This window comes from Ascidiella aspersa, chromosome 8 (assembly GCF_963924565.1).
Source record: "Ascidiella aspersa chromosome 8, kaAscAspe10.2, whole genome shotgun sequence".
Lineage (NCBI taxonomy): Eukaryota > Metazoa > Chordata > Ascidiacea > Phlebobranchia > Ascidiidae > Ascidiella > Ascidiella aspersa.
This window is the reverse complement of record NC_139454.1, coordinates 11,571,318-11,585,664: the sequence shown is the minus strand read 5'-3', so window position 1 is coordinate 11,585,664 and position 14,347 is coordinate 11,571,318. Positions and strand designations below refer to the sequence as shown.

The following is a 14,347-nucleotide window of genomic DNA, read 5'->3' as shown; positions in this document are numbered from 1 at the left end:
TCTCAGGCTCAAATGGGCGTTAAATTTTTTTGCAACCAATGTTCTCCCTATTAAGTATAGTGATATGCAAAGCCAGTTTTCCATATAAAGAGGATCTAGTCGGAGATTGTGTTTTTCTGGTACAATAGTGCATCAATTTGGTGTGCTTACCAGGAGGCCCCTTGGGGGACAGCTTCTTATAAGCATTTTGCATTACAAGCAGATTTAACATCCCAAACCTAAAAAATAAATAATCTAGGAATACAAAAAATCTAAAATTTGTATCCTTTGTAAGTTAGCATCGTTTTTTGCCTAAACTGTACAAATTAGAGTGTCATGAACCACTCACTGCACTTTCGGGCTAAATGGACGCAAAGCAGACTTAGCATAACAGAAAATAAAATTAAATGAAAGTTTTGAACAAAAATACATAGTTTGCCAACTGCACAAGAAATATGCTAGTTGTTTTGTATATTTTTTTTATTTAAGAAATTTTCACAGATGGGCAAAAATTTACCGGGAATCGGCACATAAGAACCACTGCTATTGGTGCTAATGTAGAATTAAATAGAAAATGGAAAATACTCAACAAAGTCTTCAACGAAAACCATTTTAATTTTTTTGTATGAAATCAATTAAACTAAATCTACATTACAAAATATGGAATTTTGTAACCTTACAATTACAAAGGTGTTGTTGGCAACTGTCAACTTTTATCTTAGTTTGTTATGGTAAATATACATTTAATGACTTTAGCATTTCTATACGTTTTTAAAATTATATCAATAACAGTAACTTTATAGAACCAAATATGTGAGTAACTTGTGTTAACCCAATATATAAATGTAACTATTAATTAGTTGGCAAGCATTTTTCTTCCAAAATGCGTCTCAGTTTAATTTGTTATTTATTCTATTACGTTTGTTATTTATTCGTTTGTTATTTATAAGTTTGTTATTTATTCTATTACAGAAAAACCTATTTGCATCTGGTGCTGGTGAGAGAGAGATTTTTATTTGGGATATGAAGAATCCTGGTAACCCAATGACTCCTGGTGCTAAAACTCAACCTATTGCCCCAATCAGTTCTATTGCTTGGAACAGACAGGTTTGTCATGCAACTTGTGCTTTTAATATCAGGTGACGAAGTAGTTATCTTTTTCCAAATACCTTCTTGTCCCAATACATTATGTTGTTTACTGTGAAGCATTGTCGATTTGTTAATTTTTTTTATGGCATTAAAGTTTTCCTGCAATGTTATTGTTTGTATGACATAATCTTCCTTATATTATTTGTAATACATTTTTAGTATTATGTTTTTAAAATTCAAAATATAATTATCCTTTGTATTATTGCCAGGTGGAGCACATTCTCGCCTCGACCAGTGCAATAACATCAGGTCCTTGCTGTGTTGTTTGGGACTTGCGTAAAAATGAACCAATCATCAAAGTGCAGGATCCATCGGGAAGGGTGAGTGAATTTAAGACCTTTGTGATTTAATTTACTTTTATGTTAAACAAGAAAGAAATAATTTGATTAATTTGCATCGTTTCTAACATATGTTGAACAACTTTGCACTTTTAGTAAGTAAACATGTTTGTATTAGTTTTCTGTTTCCAAAAATAGTAGGTTTTCTGCATTATTAAACTATGATAATAAATCACTGATCCCTGTTTATCATTTTAGCATGGCAGTGCAATAATTAAATTCTGGGTTTTTTTCAGATGCAATGCAGTGATGTGGCTTGGCACCCAGATGTGGCAACTCAACTTGTGCTGTCATCCGAGGATGACAATTCGCCAGTGGTGCAACTGTGGGATCTCAGGTTTGCTACCTCTCCCATGAAGGTAAGCAGGGTGCTTGTAAAATATGTGGACCAATTTTAAGTGTTTCGGTTATTTAGCTAGTGACTAACCCCCCCAAAAAAACTCAACGGCCTGCTTCAGAAAACTCTTTAAAAATACCTTTGCATAAAACATGTTTATTTAAACTTGGCTAAATTATTACTGATTTTTTTTTAAGGTTCTTGAGAGACACAGAAAAGGAGTAATGTCAGTGTCATGGTGTCCAAGGGATCCTGATTTACTTCTTTCTTGTGGAAAAGACAACCAGGTTTATTGCTGGAACCCAAACACATCCCCACCTGAGGTACGTAGCATTATGTTACGACATGGAAATAAATCAAACCAGTGACCGTAGAAGCGCAACAGGTTCTTAAACTGGGTTCTGCAAGCTCTTTTAAGAGGCTAGTTTTTAAGTGCTACATCAAGGCCGCTTAAAAATATCTCTTTGAAAAGGTCTCTTTAAAATATCAGTGCATATTTTTAATTGGTGTATAATATTCAAATGAAAATATCTAATTGGAAAAAAAACTCTTTGTTGCCTTTATGTATGTATTTAAGTTAACACTAGGATTTAGCAGAAGGATTTTTATGTCTGCATGTTTTATGTATGAAAATTTCACGCTAAAAAATATTTTGGAAATCTGTGTTAAAAAAGCAAAAACACTGAAAATATAACAAATGCAACAAAGTATTTGTAAATATATAAACAACTACCATATTTTTGATGTTGTACCAGAGACAATTTACCACCATTTGTTGTATCTGTGGGTTAGTTGTAGTGCAAACAACTGTAATTGTTTGCATAAATAACATTGGTAACACACTTGTAAAAATTTGTGATATGTGGTTTGTTTGCTGCTTATCTAACTGTTGATTTGTTCTTCCAATGTATGAGTGTCCAAAGTCCATTGTCCAATACGCCTCAGTAAAAGAAACTTGCATGAAAAATAATTGTCATAATCCATCCATTAACCAGTTAATTATAGTCTTCATTTATGTTGAATAAATGCATAAAAATAAATTATTAGCAGCTGTATTTTTTAGAATTTAGTAGCAATAATTTGTTGAAGTTAGGTAAAAGTGATTTGTAATTAGACTTTTTTTACTTTCACAAAACTCATACTTTAAGTAACATATAAGAGACTTAGGCAGCCATCCTCTACCCCCCCTTACTTACCTATAGCAACACCAATCACTAAACCAGTCTCAGCAACAAACCACAATCTGTTCAATGTATAGTTTTGTAATGCAAATAGAATTTAGAAACTTTCTATTATTTTGTAGGTGGTGTATGAACTCGAGACAAACACCCAGTGGTGTTTTGATGTCCAGTGGTGCCCACGGAATCCAAATGTGGTTTCGACAGGATCATTTGATGGCAAGATAATTGTCCACTCATTAATGGGGGGTGGGGTTTCTGTGGAAGATGGACCTAGTGAAGGCAGACAAAGAAGTGCGGTAAGATACTTAACTTTAATTTTTTTATAATATTTTTCCCTGAAACCTGTACAGAACTGCTTTTAAAGTTTGCGTCTACTAAATACATGCTTGAGGTATTTTTTAAATAAGATAAAGGAAACAGTGAAAGGCTATTCTGTTGCAAGTCCTTAAACTAATATTTTAGACACCAATTTTACTAAATTTATCACAATTTACCAATACTTGCATATCATAGTGTTTCATCGTTGCATAATTTCTTGATTTACCTTACAAATTCCCCCATACTTTATATCTCAATTCAAGTTTTGTCACACCCCATTCAAAAGTGCTATGTTCTTTAGGTTGATGAAGCGTTTGGAACCAGCACCTTTCCAGCCCAGCAATCACAAACTAAACCAACTGCACAAACTAAAAAAGTTGCTGTAACTCTTAAGAAACCTCCTAAATGGATGCGGAAGCCATGTGGTGCTTCCTTTGTGGTAGGTAGCAAGTAATCAAGGCCATTTATATACTTTTTTTATATGTGTAAAAAACAAGATGTTATTTTTATGTAGTTATATTTAGTAGTAATAAAATTAGGACGAATTTGGTTTATTATAATATTATTTCATATGTGTATGTTTCTGCAGCTTTTGATATATGAAAAAAAAAATTCATATTTTGTTTTACTTTTTCCTAGTTTTTATTCCAAAACTTTAACAAAACATTTTTTACTTACCTGGCAGTACTGATTTGCATGTTTATCGTTTATTTATTTGTAGTTCGGAGGCAAACTTGTGTCATTTGCACATAACGTTTCATCGGATCCACAGCAAAATCAAAATGTCAGAAGGACAGTCACTGTTAGTCAGGTAGGCCAAACAGCTAACAAAATTGTTAAATAAAATCTATTTCCTTTTTTTATGTTTCGTCACCTAAGTAACAATATGTTTTCTTTTAAGATTGTAACTGAAGTTGACTTGCTGGAGCGTTCAGCAGAACTACGATCCGCACTTTTGGATAATGTCCAGTGTTCTGCTTACTGCCAAAAGCGACTAACTGCTGCAAAAACTGAATTCGAAGAAGATGTGTGGAGCTTTTTAAAGGTTTTGAATTACTGTCTTTAGTAAATCTAACAGAAGAAAATATTCTATTCTGTAGTACTTTTTGACAAAATCTGGAAATCATTCAACTTGTTGGCGTCAATTTTGTATTAATTTTTTTTTGCTAGCAGCCACTGGATCACATATTTACGAGCATAAAAATGATATTTTTTGTTCTCTTAAGTTATGTTACAATTTAGATCTGGTAATAGGTGAAACAAAATTAGTTCCAAACATTTAGCTGGCATCTGTTTGGTAATGTAAATACAGCAAACTTTTAGCTTAATCACTTCCAATCTTGTTTTTTGAAGGTTAACTTTGAAGCTGATCCAAGACAACAATACTTACGTCTTCTTGGATATAGTGCCCCAGAGCTCAAATCCAAGGTAAGTCAACTTTTTAACTGTTATACTGTAAATCAGTGGTTCATAAACTAGGGGGGCGCGGGGGATGCCAAGCAATTCTTAGTGTGTGCCCAAGATCTAATTAAAAATTTAACTTTTTGTTGTGATTTTAATGGTTTTGTTTGGCGTTTATTCTGTTTTTATGATGTCCTACACTTTTACATTATAATTACATGTGTATAGTTAAGTGCATGAAGAAATATTTCATGGATTTAAAATTTGCGTGCTTCGCTACTAATTTTTTATATATATTTGGGCTGTATTTAGTCAGAACAATATGCTAGTTGTAAGTTGTGCTCATGTATTGGACACTTGAGTAAGTTATGAACATGCGCTATAAGTTGTGGAATTGTGTTGGGCACCACTCCTACACCTGTACAAACTTGTTTTTTGCCCTACTTTAACATTGAAACTGCAAAAATTTTTCAAAAAAAATTAAATGTGTCAAGCACGAGCAATTTGTTGTGTGCCTAATACGAAAAGCCTCCCAAATTACAGTTTAGCCAATGTAACCAAATAAACTAAAAAAATGTTCGCGCTTTCCGCAACCAACGATACACTTTACTATTTTTATGTTGTCTCACTAATATGTCATTTAAAAAGTACTGAATTGCTTTTCCTAGGGGGTGTACAGGACAATTACCGAAGAGGGCACAGTTGAAAAAAGGTTAAGAACCACTGCGGTAAAAGCATTTTAGCTAATCCCAAAATATGACATATAACTGGAGGCTTTTTTTTACATTGCCACTTGTTTTACCATGATCTTTCACACATTTAAATGTTTTAAACCATAAAAGATTTGGATGTCAATTTACAACCTTAGATACCTTATACAACTTTTAAATACTCTGCTTTTCCTTTGATGTAAATTGATAGTTACTTGCAACAGCAGAAAGTATTGTTGTGCAACAAAACTTGCCTCTAAATGTACAGTACAGCGACATTTTTGAGGTTTATTTAGTTCAGTAATTTGTTTGGTTTGCCAGGCTTTGGAAACTTGTCAGTGACTTCTACAGTTTCTGTTTGTTTTCAGTTTAACTCTGTACTCGGAGCGACACCTCTTGTGAATGGAGAACTTACTTCAAAATTAGGCGATGTTTCTTTAGATGAAAAGGTGAGATGCATCCCAAGAAGTTTTTTTTGTGCGCACAGCAATTTTGCCTATTTACCTTTTACAAAATTGTGTGCTAATTTTTTTTATATTCATTAATCTTAAGCCAAGCTTTTCCCTGTTGCACTGTAACACACCACCGAGTAGCCTGAAAAAAACTTATTTGACTGCAAAATTTATATGCCACAGCAGTGTTATATTTACTTTTTCATACAAATTTAAAGTAATCAAACAAATCCGAATTTGACCTAAATTGCATAATTTGTTATCCATCCTTTTGGGCTTGAATTATAATGGTTAAAAATACTCAATCGACATGCATGATATTGCTTACTAAATATCGCATTCAAGTTTAAACCAATAATTTAAGCAGTAATGTCATCCACCCAGGGTACTCACTACGTGTTGCAAGGTACTTTTGCTCTTGAATCTACCTTTTTTATTTTTAAAAGAATGATGGTGATCTAAGAAAACACATGTTTGTGTTTTTTTAGATACTGCTAGCTCTTTGTAATATCCTTGTTGGTGAACTGATTTTTGATTAGCCCTTCACTTACATACAGTAATAGGCAACTTTTATTATTAGGCTTGATTACACAAGTGCATGTTTTAAAACAATACTGTCATTTCAGAATAAGTCGGCCACCAGCAGCAGTAATGGGGCAAATGAAAGTGCAAATAGTGACGCTGATGTTTTTGATCAAATCGCATCAAGTCAGCAACAGACTTCTCCAAAAGTTGAAGCTAAACCAATGGTTATTCCAGTGTCTGGTGGAGGTAAGAATAAAGTGTTTCTTACCTTGTAACTGCTATAACAATTTTGTGTACGTTGCATTACACGATTTCAATCCTTACTGTTTTGCTTAGTTTCACAAACATACTGTTGAAATGGTTGATTACATGGCAAAGCAAATAGAGACGACCAGTGCCTTTCTTTTTTTTTACAATGTTGGCTGCCTTCCGATCATAGCAAAAACAAACACAGACAAAACATGTTTTAAAATTTCTTAATTAACTGAATATGTAGCTCTAAAAATGTTATGCCATTTGAAATTTTTTTGCATTATTTGGCCTTCTGATGAAGGTGTTTCACTATCCGCAACATTACTTTTTGGTTACACAATAATTTCCACATTCAGTTTTTTAATCATGATAACAAAAGGTAACCAAATACGTTGCAACATCATATGCAATAGTGATGAAAAGCCCCCAGCATAATGGATTGTTTTATTTTGTTTGCTCAATCGAAATTAAGTTATATTTCGCAATTTATCGCGCTTCGCGCTTATTGCTGATGTAATTAATTTACATCACCTGTACTACACCATTTCTTGCCAGTTAAAATTAACTGGTAAATACTGTATTTAACCTAAAATACTGGTTATTTTATCTTGTGTATGTATACTTAGCCTCCTTTATTGACAGTTTGTCCAAACCCCCACCATGCTTGCGTTCATCGAAGGATACACTCTAAATAGCCAAGCAACTGAATTATCTCTTTGTATCTATTTGCTCTTAACCCAATGGTTTTTAAAGTAGATGTCCAAGGGTAGTTGTAAGGTGCCTGCTCGACTTATGTTAAACTCATTAATTGTTAAATTTATTTTGGTGAAACACATCCTGCTCTTTAATTTGTGCTTAAAAGTCGTTTTTCTACAGTTAGATATAGTAGGCCCTCAATTATACCAAGAAGAAAGCCTAAGGGGTCTGCCAGGTGAAAACGTTTGAAAAAAAAACAGATCTAACCTTGGAACCAAGTTGTTTAAATGCATACCTATCTGATGTATAACTGTGTGTACTAATCTGTTCACCAGCTTTTGTTGTGTCATGCTTTAGTATTTAATTTAATACTTGTAGTGGTGGTGGGTATGATTGGTACAAGGTTTAATATTTTCACTTTATATATAAAAGCAGTATTTTTTTTTTTTTTTTTTATTTAGATATACATAGTCAAATAAAATTATAAAATTCTCATAAAAGTAAAATTTTACTCCTAACTGCAACACTTATGTTTATCTTAAAAACCTATTTAGTGGCAAACCTTACTAATAAAAAAAAATTGCTTTTTATTTTTTGTTAACCCAAATTTAACTTTCACTTCAAGAAATAAGGTTTTTAATGATTTTTTCCCAGTTAAAAGTCGTGATTCGATGGGTCGGAGACTTTCCACTCTTGGGAAAGTTGGTGAAGGTAGTGCATTGAATAGAACCGTAATCCGCATGTTTATAAATACCTGCAATCTTTTGCATAGTTTTCTATTCCACAAAAATGTTCTGCCTAATTCTCTACTTTTTGCCAATCTTGTGCTTTCAATTTCTGTTAGATTTTAGTATTGTGTGGTGGTCTGAATTTATTTAGGTAAGTTGAAAATTGATTTACACTGCAAAGGATTGAAGTTTAATTTTTGTACACTAAAGGTTTCATTAGGCTAGAAATATTTTTTAAGGAGTTTGCAGTATCATGTTTTTTTTAAACCATTTGCAAGCAAGTTGTTTGGCATTATTTTAAAATTGTAAGTAGTCAAATCAAACTTGTGCATCATAATTCCTAATGCAATAAACTAACTTCATGTTACAAAACTTCACAAAAATGGTGATAATTCTGGTGTACCTAATATTCAGCACACATAATATGATTGTAGCAACAAACGCTAACACAAAATAGTATGGAACATGAATTAAAAAAAAAAAATATATAGTCAAATGTTTGAAAGAAAATATACACTTTAAAACATTTACTTAAATGATTTAACAAACTTAATACTGATTCTGATCTTAATTCGTTTGCAAAAATGAAAACCTTGCAATATTTGTTGAATTGCTTAAAATACCATCTAATACATAAAACAGTAAAAATATATATTTAGTTAAATAAAACTATGTGAAACATCCAACTCATAAATGCAACAATAATTTGTTGTCAAAATATGGTAATTAAAAAAAAGAGAAAATCAGCATATATTCTATTGGAAGTCATTATGGAGGTGTTGTTGTATGGTTTTAAAATTAATGTTGTTAAAAAAATCACAGGTGTCTTTTCAAATCACTAATCGCCAACAATTCCCCACCCTTGTACACCTAAAAATAGAAAAAAATGACAGCCATACTTTGAGTCACTTTTGTTAAGAAGTCGCTCCAGTTGTAAGTTCCCATAGAGAAAACAATAAAAAAAGCATCAAAGGCCATGCAAAATAAAGTTTATGTATGTTCTAACTGTTGCCTCCAAGAATTATGTTTTCATATTTCAAATGGTTTCGTTAATCAATTTAGTTTGTCCTTTGAACTCCAGCGAGTCCCAATCTTCGACTTTTTGCTTACGAAGCAGGACAGTCAGCATGTCTGACTGAACCGTGTAGCTAAGTCCACTCACGAAATGGCGTAACCTTGGAAGAAAGAGCTCAGCTTGGCCTGAATCACCATACTCAGTATTACTGTTGTTGTTACTGTTTGCATTACTTGTTGATGCTGTTTCCTCCGAATTGATCTTTAACCGGAGGTTGATCCCTAAATAGGATACAAATAGTAAGATAGTTTGCCAAGTGTTGGCCGTTAAATGTTGTTTGTCTTACCATTTGTTGATAGTTTTATCCTGTCCACTGGAACCAGGTGTGCTCCACTGTAGGATACAATAACCTTTACAAACTTGTCTGTTTGCGACCAGTTATAAGATTTTATTGATTGTTTTGTTTCTGGTTTCTGCAAGAAGCATATGACTTATTGGTATTTGTTTACTGTGCAATGTTTTCTTTTTATCTACACATCACAGCACTTATAAAGCTTAATAATGAAATTTCAACGCCAAAAATATTGAGTAGTTTGACATAATTTTGATTAAGATATTTCAATAAGAGCTTGTATCATCTAATTCTAAATGATGTTGATCTACTCAATCTTTTTGGCTTTACAATTCATTATCAAGCTACATTACAGATCTGTACATACAGTAGTGTATCCAAGAATATAAAAAAGATAGCATTTTTTAGACTTGAATATTAACACTTTAAACTGGCTCCAAACTCTTTATTTGTCTCTTTTTTTAGTAACCCTATACACCCGATCCGTCAGAAATCAGTGCAGTTCTAAGCTAAAAGGTCTACGACAATCAGTGCATTCAAAGGATCAAAAAGTCCGACTTTTAGACTTTGAGGTCTTGGACAATGCACTAATTTGCATTAACAAATGTGCATAAGAAGATTAAGTTTAACAATACTTGAACCAACCAAACCCAAACGCTAACCAGCGCCCTAACCCAAATAATGTGCGATAATTTAATAATTATAACGCTTCAGGCCCCAATACCTCAATGAGAAACCATCCGAGTTTGGGCTTTTTTTCCCAGCATTTAAAGAATTATTAAAATAACGCACATTATTTGGGTTAGGATTCGGGTTAGCGTTAGGGTTTAGGTGGGTCAAGTGTTATTAATCCTATCTCACAATTTTTGTTATCTTTTCTGAACTTTTAATGAATATTTTTAATTTATCTTCGCCGGGAGTTTACCTAAAGGTCCAAATCAGTGCATTGCCAGGACCTCAAGGTCTAAAAGTCTAGACTTTTCTGCCATTGGATGCCCTGATTGTCGTAGACCTTTTTGCTTAGAAATGCACTGATTTCTAACGGATCATGTGCCCTATAAACTATACCTCTTTTTGTCTGCTTGTATTTGGAAGGGTTGAACTCCTTTTGGGCTGTGTTTCATCTTTAGTTGGTCTACCTTCAGGGTAAAGATGTACACGCATATATTACATAATATTTATATATATATATATATATATATATTTTTACAGTTTTTAAGATACCTTGTCTTATACAAAAGAAGTTGTAAAAAAGCAAATAGTGAAAAGATCTGTCCAAATGTGGACACAAAAGAATGAACTGTATAAAATCTTATTTTCTTACACCTGAAACCTTCATAATATAGCGGTGACAAGCCAATTAATTATTTTATCCTATTGCAGTAAAACAACAAAGCTTTTGACAACTTTATGTAGTTGCTTATTGGGTTTAACTTTGCACTGTATAGTACTTAGAATACCAGTTGTTACATTTTCTAAGTACGTTATATCCGAAAATAGAGTAGTTTACTGTTAGGCCTAGAATATTAAATAAATAAATATTGGCGATCAAAAGTTGCACAATAAATCAGTTTAATTAAATCGTTTTATCTGTTAAGGATAAACGTAATCAAGACTAACAGCACACATTTAAAATACTGCTTACAATCAATAAGAACCGCACAGCCTGCATCCCTCCCAAGTTTTAGTATATTGCATTCTGACATGTTTCACTGTCAATTTTAGTATTGGGCTGGGCCATATGTTCTTGCATATGGTAATTATTCTTACCTAAACCGTTGATATCTTCAGAGCTGATATTTTTTTTACTTTTTCTTCTCCCTCTTGTTCTAACGAGTCGGTCAAGGCTCAACCGGTTCTCCCGGCCCCAAACTGGACTGTCCTCATCTTCTGTCTGCGTTTCTGATGTGACCCCAGAAGACATTGTCTAAATGTTTAACTTTTATATATAACAAATTAATTTTTGTGTAAATTAAATTATTAATATAATGTAAAAACAATTGGTTCACTTTTCAACTAATATAACGCGGTAAAGTAATGAACATTAGTTTTGTACCTGAAAATGTAATTTATAAACATTATATATTCTAAATTGTTGTCTCCTAATAGGGCAACATTGCATTGGCATTTGAAAAACACCTGTGTTTTATTTGTATCAATATTAATCTGCATAAGCATACCATTATCACACTGGAATTTAACTTTACTTATTTAGTATTCCTGTAAGGGTTTTCACCTGTGTTTGTGCATCACACTTGTACTGCACACTTTGGGTTGCAACACTGTTCATGTGCAAGTATGTTTGGGATGCTGTTGTTTCGACTTTTGGGAAGGTTTGCGTTGATACATTGAAGCTGTTGCGGGCTGTTTGCGATTGTTCTGTGCGATATAATCCTGCTACTTCCCATGGTTTGGTTTGTATGCCACTGTCTATGCAGTTTTGGAATCTTGGAATGCAAAAAGTTAAAATCAACTTATTTATTTTAATAAATTGGTAGTTTCAATGCAAAATGACTTAACAATTAATTTTAAAAGGCCTAAAATTAAATTAAAATATTCATATTATAAAAGTTTTAACCTGTTTTCGGCACTTTTTGTTTTCATAACTCTTTGCCTAAAAAAAGATGAAAGGCCCCTTGTTTTTTGACTTTTTTTGGGAAGGTTGTCAAGATCAACTCTAAACACAACCCTGCTATTGTCACATTCAAGTTCATTTGGAGGTTCTCTGGTATTGGCCTCAACTTGATTATAATGCTCCTTGGGATAAAATCTTTTGTCACTTGTCTCAGTTTCAGAGTTTCCAATCTCCAAATATTTTGTATTTCCTTCTTCGAGGGTAGCCGGAGCACTCTGCTGCCACCTAAGCAACTTGTGCTTCCGCTTTTCTGATTTTGACATCAGTTCATTCTTTTCATTTTTTATGGCAGACGCAGGACTTTTAAGGCTGTATAAAATTGCTTAAAATTTGCAAATGTTTGTGATTTAAAAAAAAAAAAAAAAAACTAAATTTAAGCTCACATACATTCAAAGGCAAACATATACAAGTATACTTTATAATTTATGAAGCAGCTAAATATTTGTTTTACCTAAATCCTTTTTTAAAAAAAAATTTTGTGTAACCTGAGTGATGTGTAAAAAGCTGAACTCACCTTTCTAGCGTTGATTTATTTTCTTCCTTTTTTTCTCTTAATTTCATTAAGCGTTGTGAAATTGTGCTGGAACCTGAGCTTGCATTGAAATCTCCCCGTTTGATCAGCTCTATAGCAGGTTGAGCAACAGCCTCAGGTTCCGTTTTACTGCTCACTTCAGGTGTCTTTAAAACTGCTACTTCTTTCCACATTGTTGATTTGTTAAGCGGCGATATTTGAGGTATGGTTTGACTATCTGTATTAGTTTTAACCGGGTAATTCGGTGGCTGAAGGTACCCAGGTTTTATTATTGTTCGACGGGGTCTTGACATTTGTGCAATCTCTTCCTCTGTGAATACCTTTGTTGGCAAAGCTTGCAGCAAGCCAACTTCATCTGCAACTTCGTTATTAGATTTACTTTTTTCCTGTTTTTCAGCTGCTTTAACTTGATGAGCTCGCAGTGTGGGTTCAGTTGATACCATTTTTTGATTTGCAACTTTAGGCCTAGAGTTTTGTGTTTTAGTAACCACTTTTGATGAAGGTCTTTGTTTTATTTTTAATTCTTCCAGTTCTTCAGTGTTTTTCTAAAAATATATTGGTATACTCTGATTAGGTTTACGATTAGGTTTTTTTAAAATGTTTGTTTGCATAATACAACAATAAAACTATACCTACCCTTTCATCTTCTTTTTTAAGTTTATGAGTTTTTTGATGATGCTTTGCAATTTTTTCTTTTCTAGCTTTTTGCTTTATTGTATTATCTGTTTTGATTGGGCTATCCTCCTTTGCGTCAGAGCGTGAAACTTCTGGTATCTGCTAGCAAATTTAAACTTTGATAGTCACGCTTCTATTTAAGTCAACCACATAAGAATATTACTCTGTTTAACCAACCTCTTTATAATTGTGTTTATCATGCTCTTTTGATTTTCTCGCATCTAGAGTAGCGGATTTCTTTTCCACTGTAGATGGATGTGCGTGTCTGTGAATATCATCATGACTTGTCGCCCTTTTCTCTGTCTTTTGCTTGATTTTATCATGTTGTTCAATTTTATGTTTTTTGTCAGTGTCTTTAACTCTTTGTGGACTGATTTGATGTGATTTTCGTCCTTCGTGTTTGTTTTGACGGCGATGTCTTCGACCTTCGTGCGAAACCTCCTTGCTGTGTTTGTATTTGTCATCGTCACCTGTTAAAGTTTCAACTTGTTTCACTTTTTCCTTATGTGAAGTCCCAGTTTCAATTTTTTGTTTATCTTTCGCGGAAGTCCTTTGTCTATAATTTTCTTTTTTATCACCCGAGGCTTCACTTTTGTGGCGTTGTCTATCCCTCAATGTTTCTTTTTTGTGAGTCGATTTAAAGTTTTTATCCAAGTCGAAATTATTTCTCTGCCCTCTGTCTCTGCCATGTTCGTTAAGTTGCCTCGGTTTCTCTTTTGGTTCCTTAGGGCTTTCTTTATGTTGTTGTCCCATAATTTGTTGCTCCTTATCTTTTCCGGGTTTCCCCTGAAGTTTCATCCTTTCCTGGAGCAAGAGTTTGTGAACTTCTTTGTTTTTGCAACGACGAATAAGTTGATCAATTTCTTTCAGCTTTTCCCCCTTGTTTAAGCTTGACATTTTTAATTGGTTAGGGGAAGCCCCTAACATAAATACGTGCGTATCCCAATAATGTTATCATTGAGGTACGTCAGTAAACTGAAAAAATATTTTTAAATTTAACACTATAAAAAATTGAAAAGGTGTTTTTTATATAATTTCATAATAAATCGGTATATCAAGCATTACTAGTTTG

General features: G+C 33.1%; 2 protein-coding genes across 2 annotated transcripts in view; one reads left to right on the top strand and one right to left on the bottom strand.

Moving 5' to 3' along the window:
- The window catches only part of LOC146136114 (protein transport protein Sec31A-like), a 29,681-nt gene that overhangs the window by 1,403 nt on the left and 13,931 nt on the right, over positions 1 to 14,347 (top strand). The window contains exons 3-13 of the mRNA XM_083396160.1: positions 952 to 1,086; positions 1,338 to 1,448; positions 1,703 to 1,825; positions 2,001 to 2,126; positions 3,107 to 3,280; positions 3,604 to 3,741; positions 4,024 to 4,113; positions 4,204 to 4,347; positions 4,656 to 4,730; positions 5,782 to 5,862; positions 6,492 to 6,636. Of these exons, the coding sequence (XP_083252286.1) occupies positions 952 to 1,086; positions 1,338 to 1,448; positions 1,703 to 1,825; positions 2,001 to 2,126; positions 3,107 to 3,280; positions 3,604 to 3,741; positions 4,024 to 4,113; positions 4,204 to 4,347; positions 4,656 to 4,730; positions 5,782 to 5,862; positions 6,492 to 6,636 (1,342 nt within the window). The remainder of the gene's footprint in view (positions 1 to 951; positions 1,087 to 1,337; positions 1,449 to 1,702; positions 1,826 to 2,000; positions 2,127 to 3,106; positions 3,281 to 3,603; positions 3,742 to 4,023; positions 4,114 to 4,203; positions 4,348 to 4,655; positions 4,731 to 5,781; positions 5,863 to 6,491; positions 6,637 to 14,347) is intronic.
- On the bottom strand, positions 8,769 to 14,172 carry LOC146136115 (uncharacterized). The gene is made up of 8 exons (XM_083395580.1): positions 13,453 to 14,172; positions 12,583 to 13,145; positions 12,025 to 12,377; positions 11,670 to 11,812; positions 11,204 to 11,360; positions 10,502 to 10,572; positions 9,428 to 9,554; positions 8,769 to 9,362 (listed from the first exon to the last, which is right to left on the bottom strand). The coding sequence occupies exons 1-8, from the start codon at positions 14,170 to 14,172 to the stop codon at positions 9,103 to 9,105; spliced, it is 2,394 nt and encodes a 797-aa protein (XP_083251706.1). The 3' UTR covers positions 8,769 to 9,102.

What these genes read in the sequence shown, in the direction of transcription:
- LOC146136115 (XM_083395580.1), bottom strand. Translation starts at nt 14,172, where the DNA reads ATGTCAAGCTTAAACAAGGGGGAAAAGCTGAAAGAAATTGATCAACTT. An exon ending in AAGAGTTATGAAAACAAAAA is followed by an intron (nt 11,813 to 12,024) that starts GTGCCGAAAACA and finishes TATATCGCACAG; the next exon opens with AACAATCGCAAACAGCCCGC. An exon ending in GATAAAACTATCAACAAATG is followed by an intron (nt 9,363 to 9,427) that starts GTAAGACAAACA and finishes TATCCTATTTAG; the next exon opens with GGATCAACCTCCGGTTAAAG.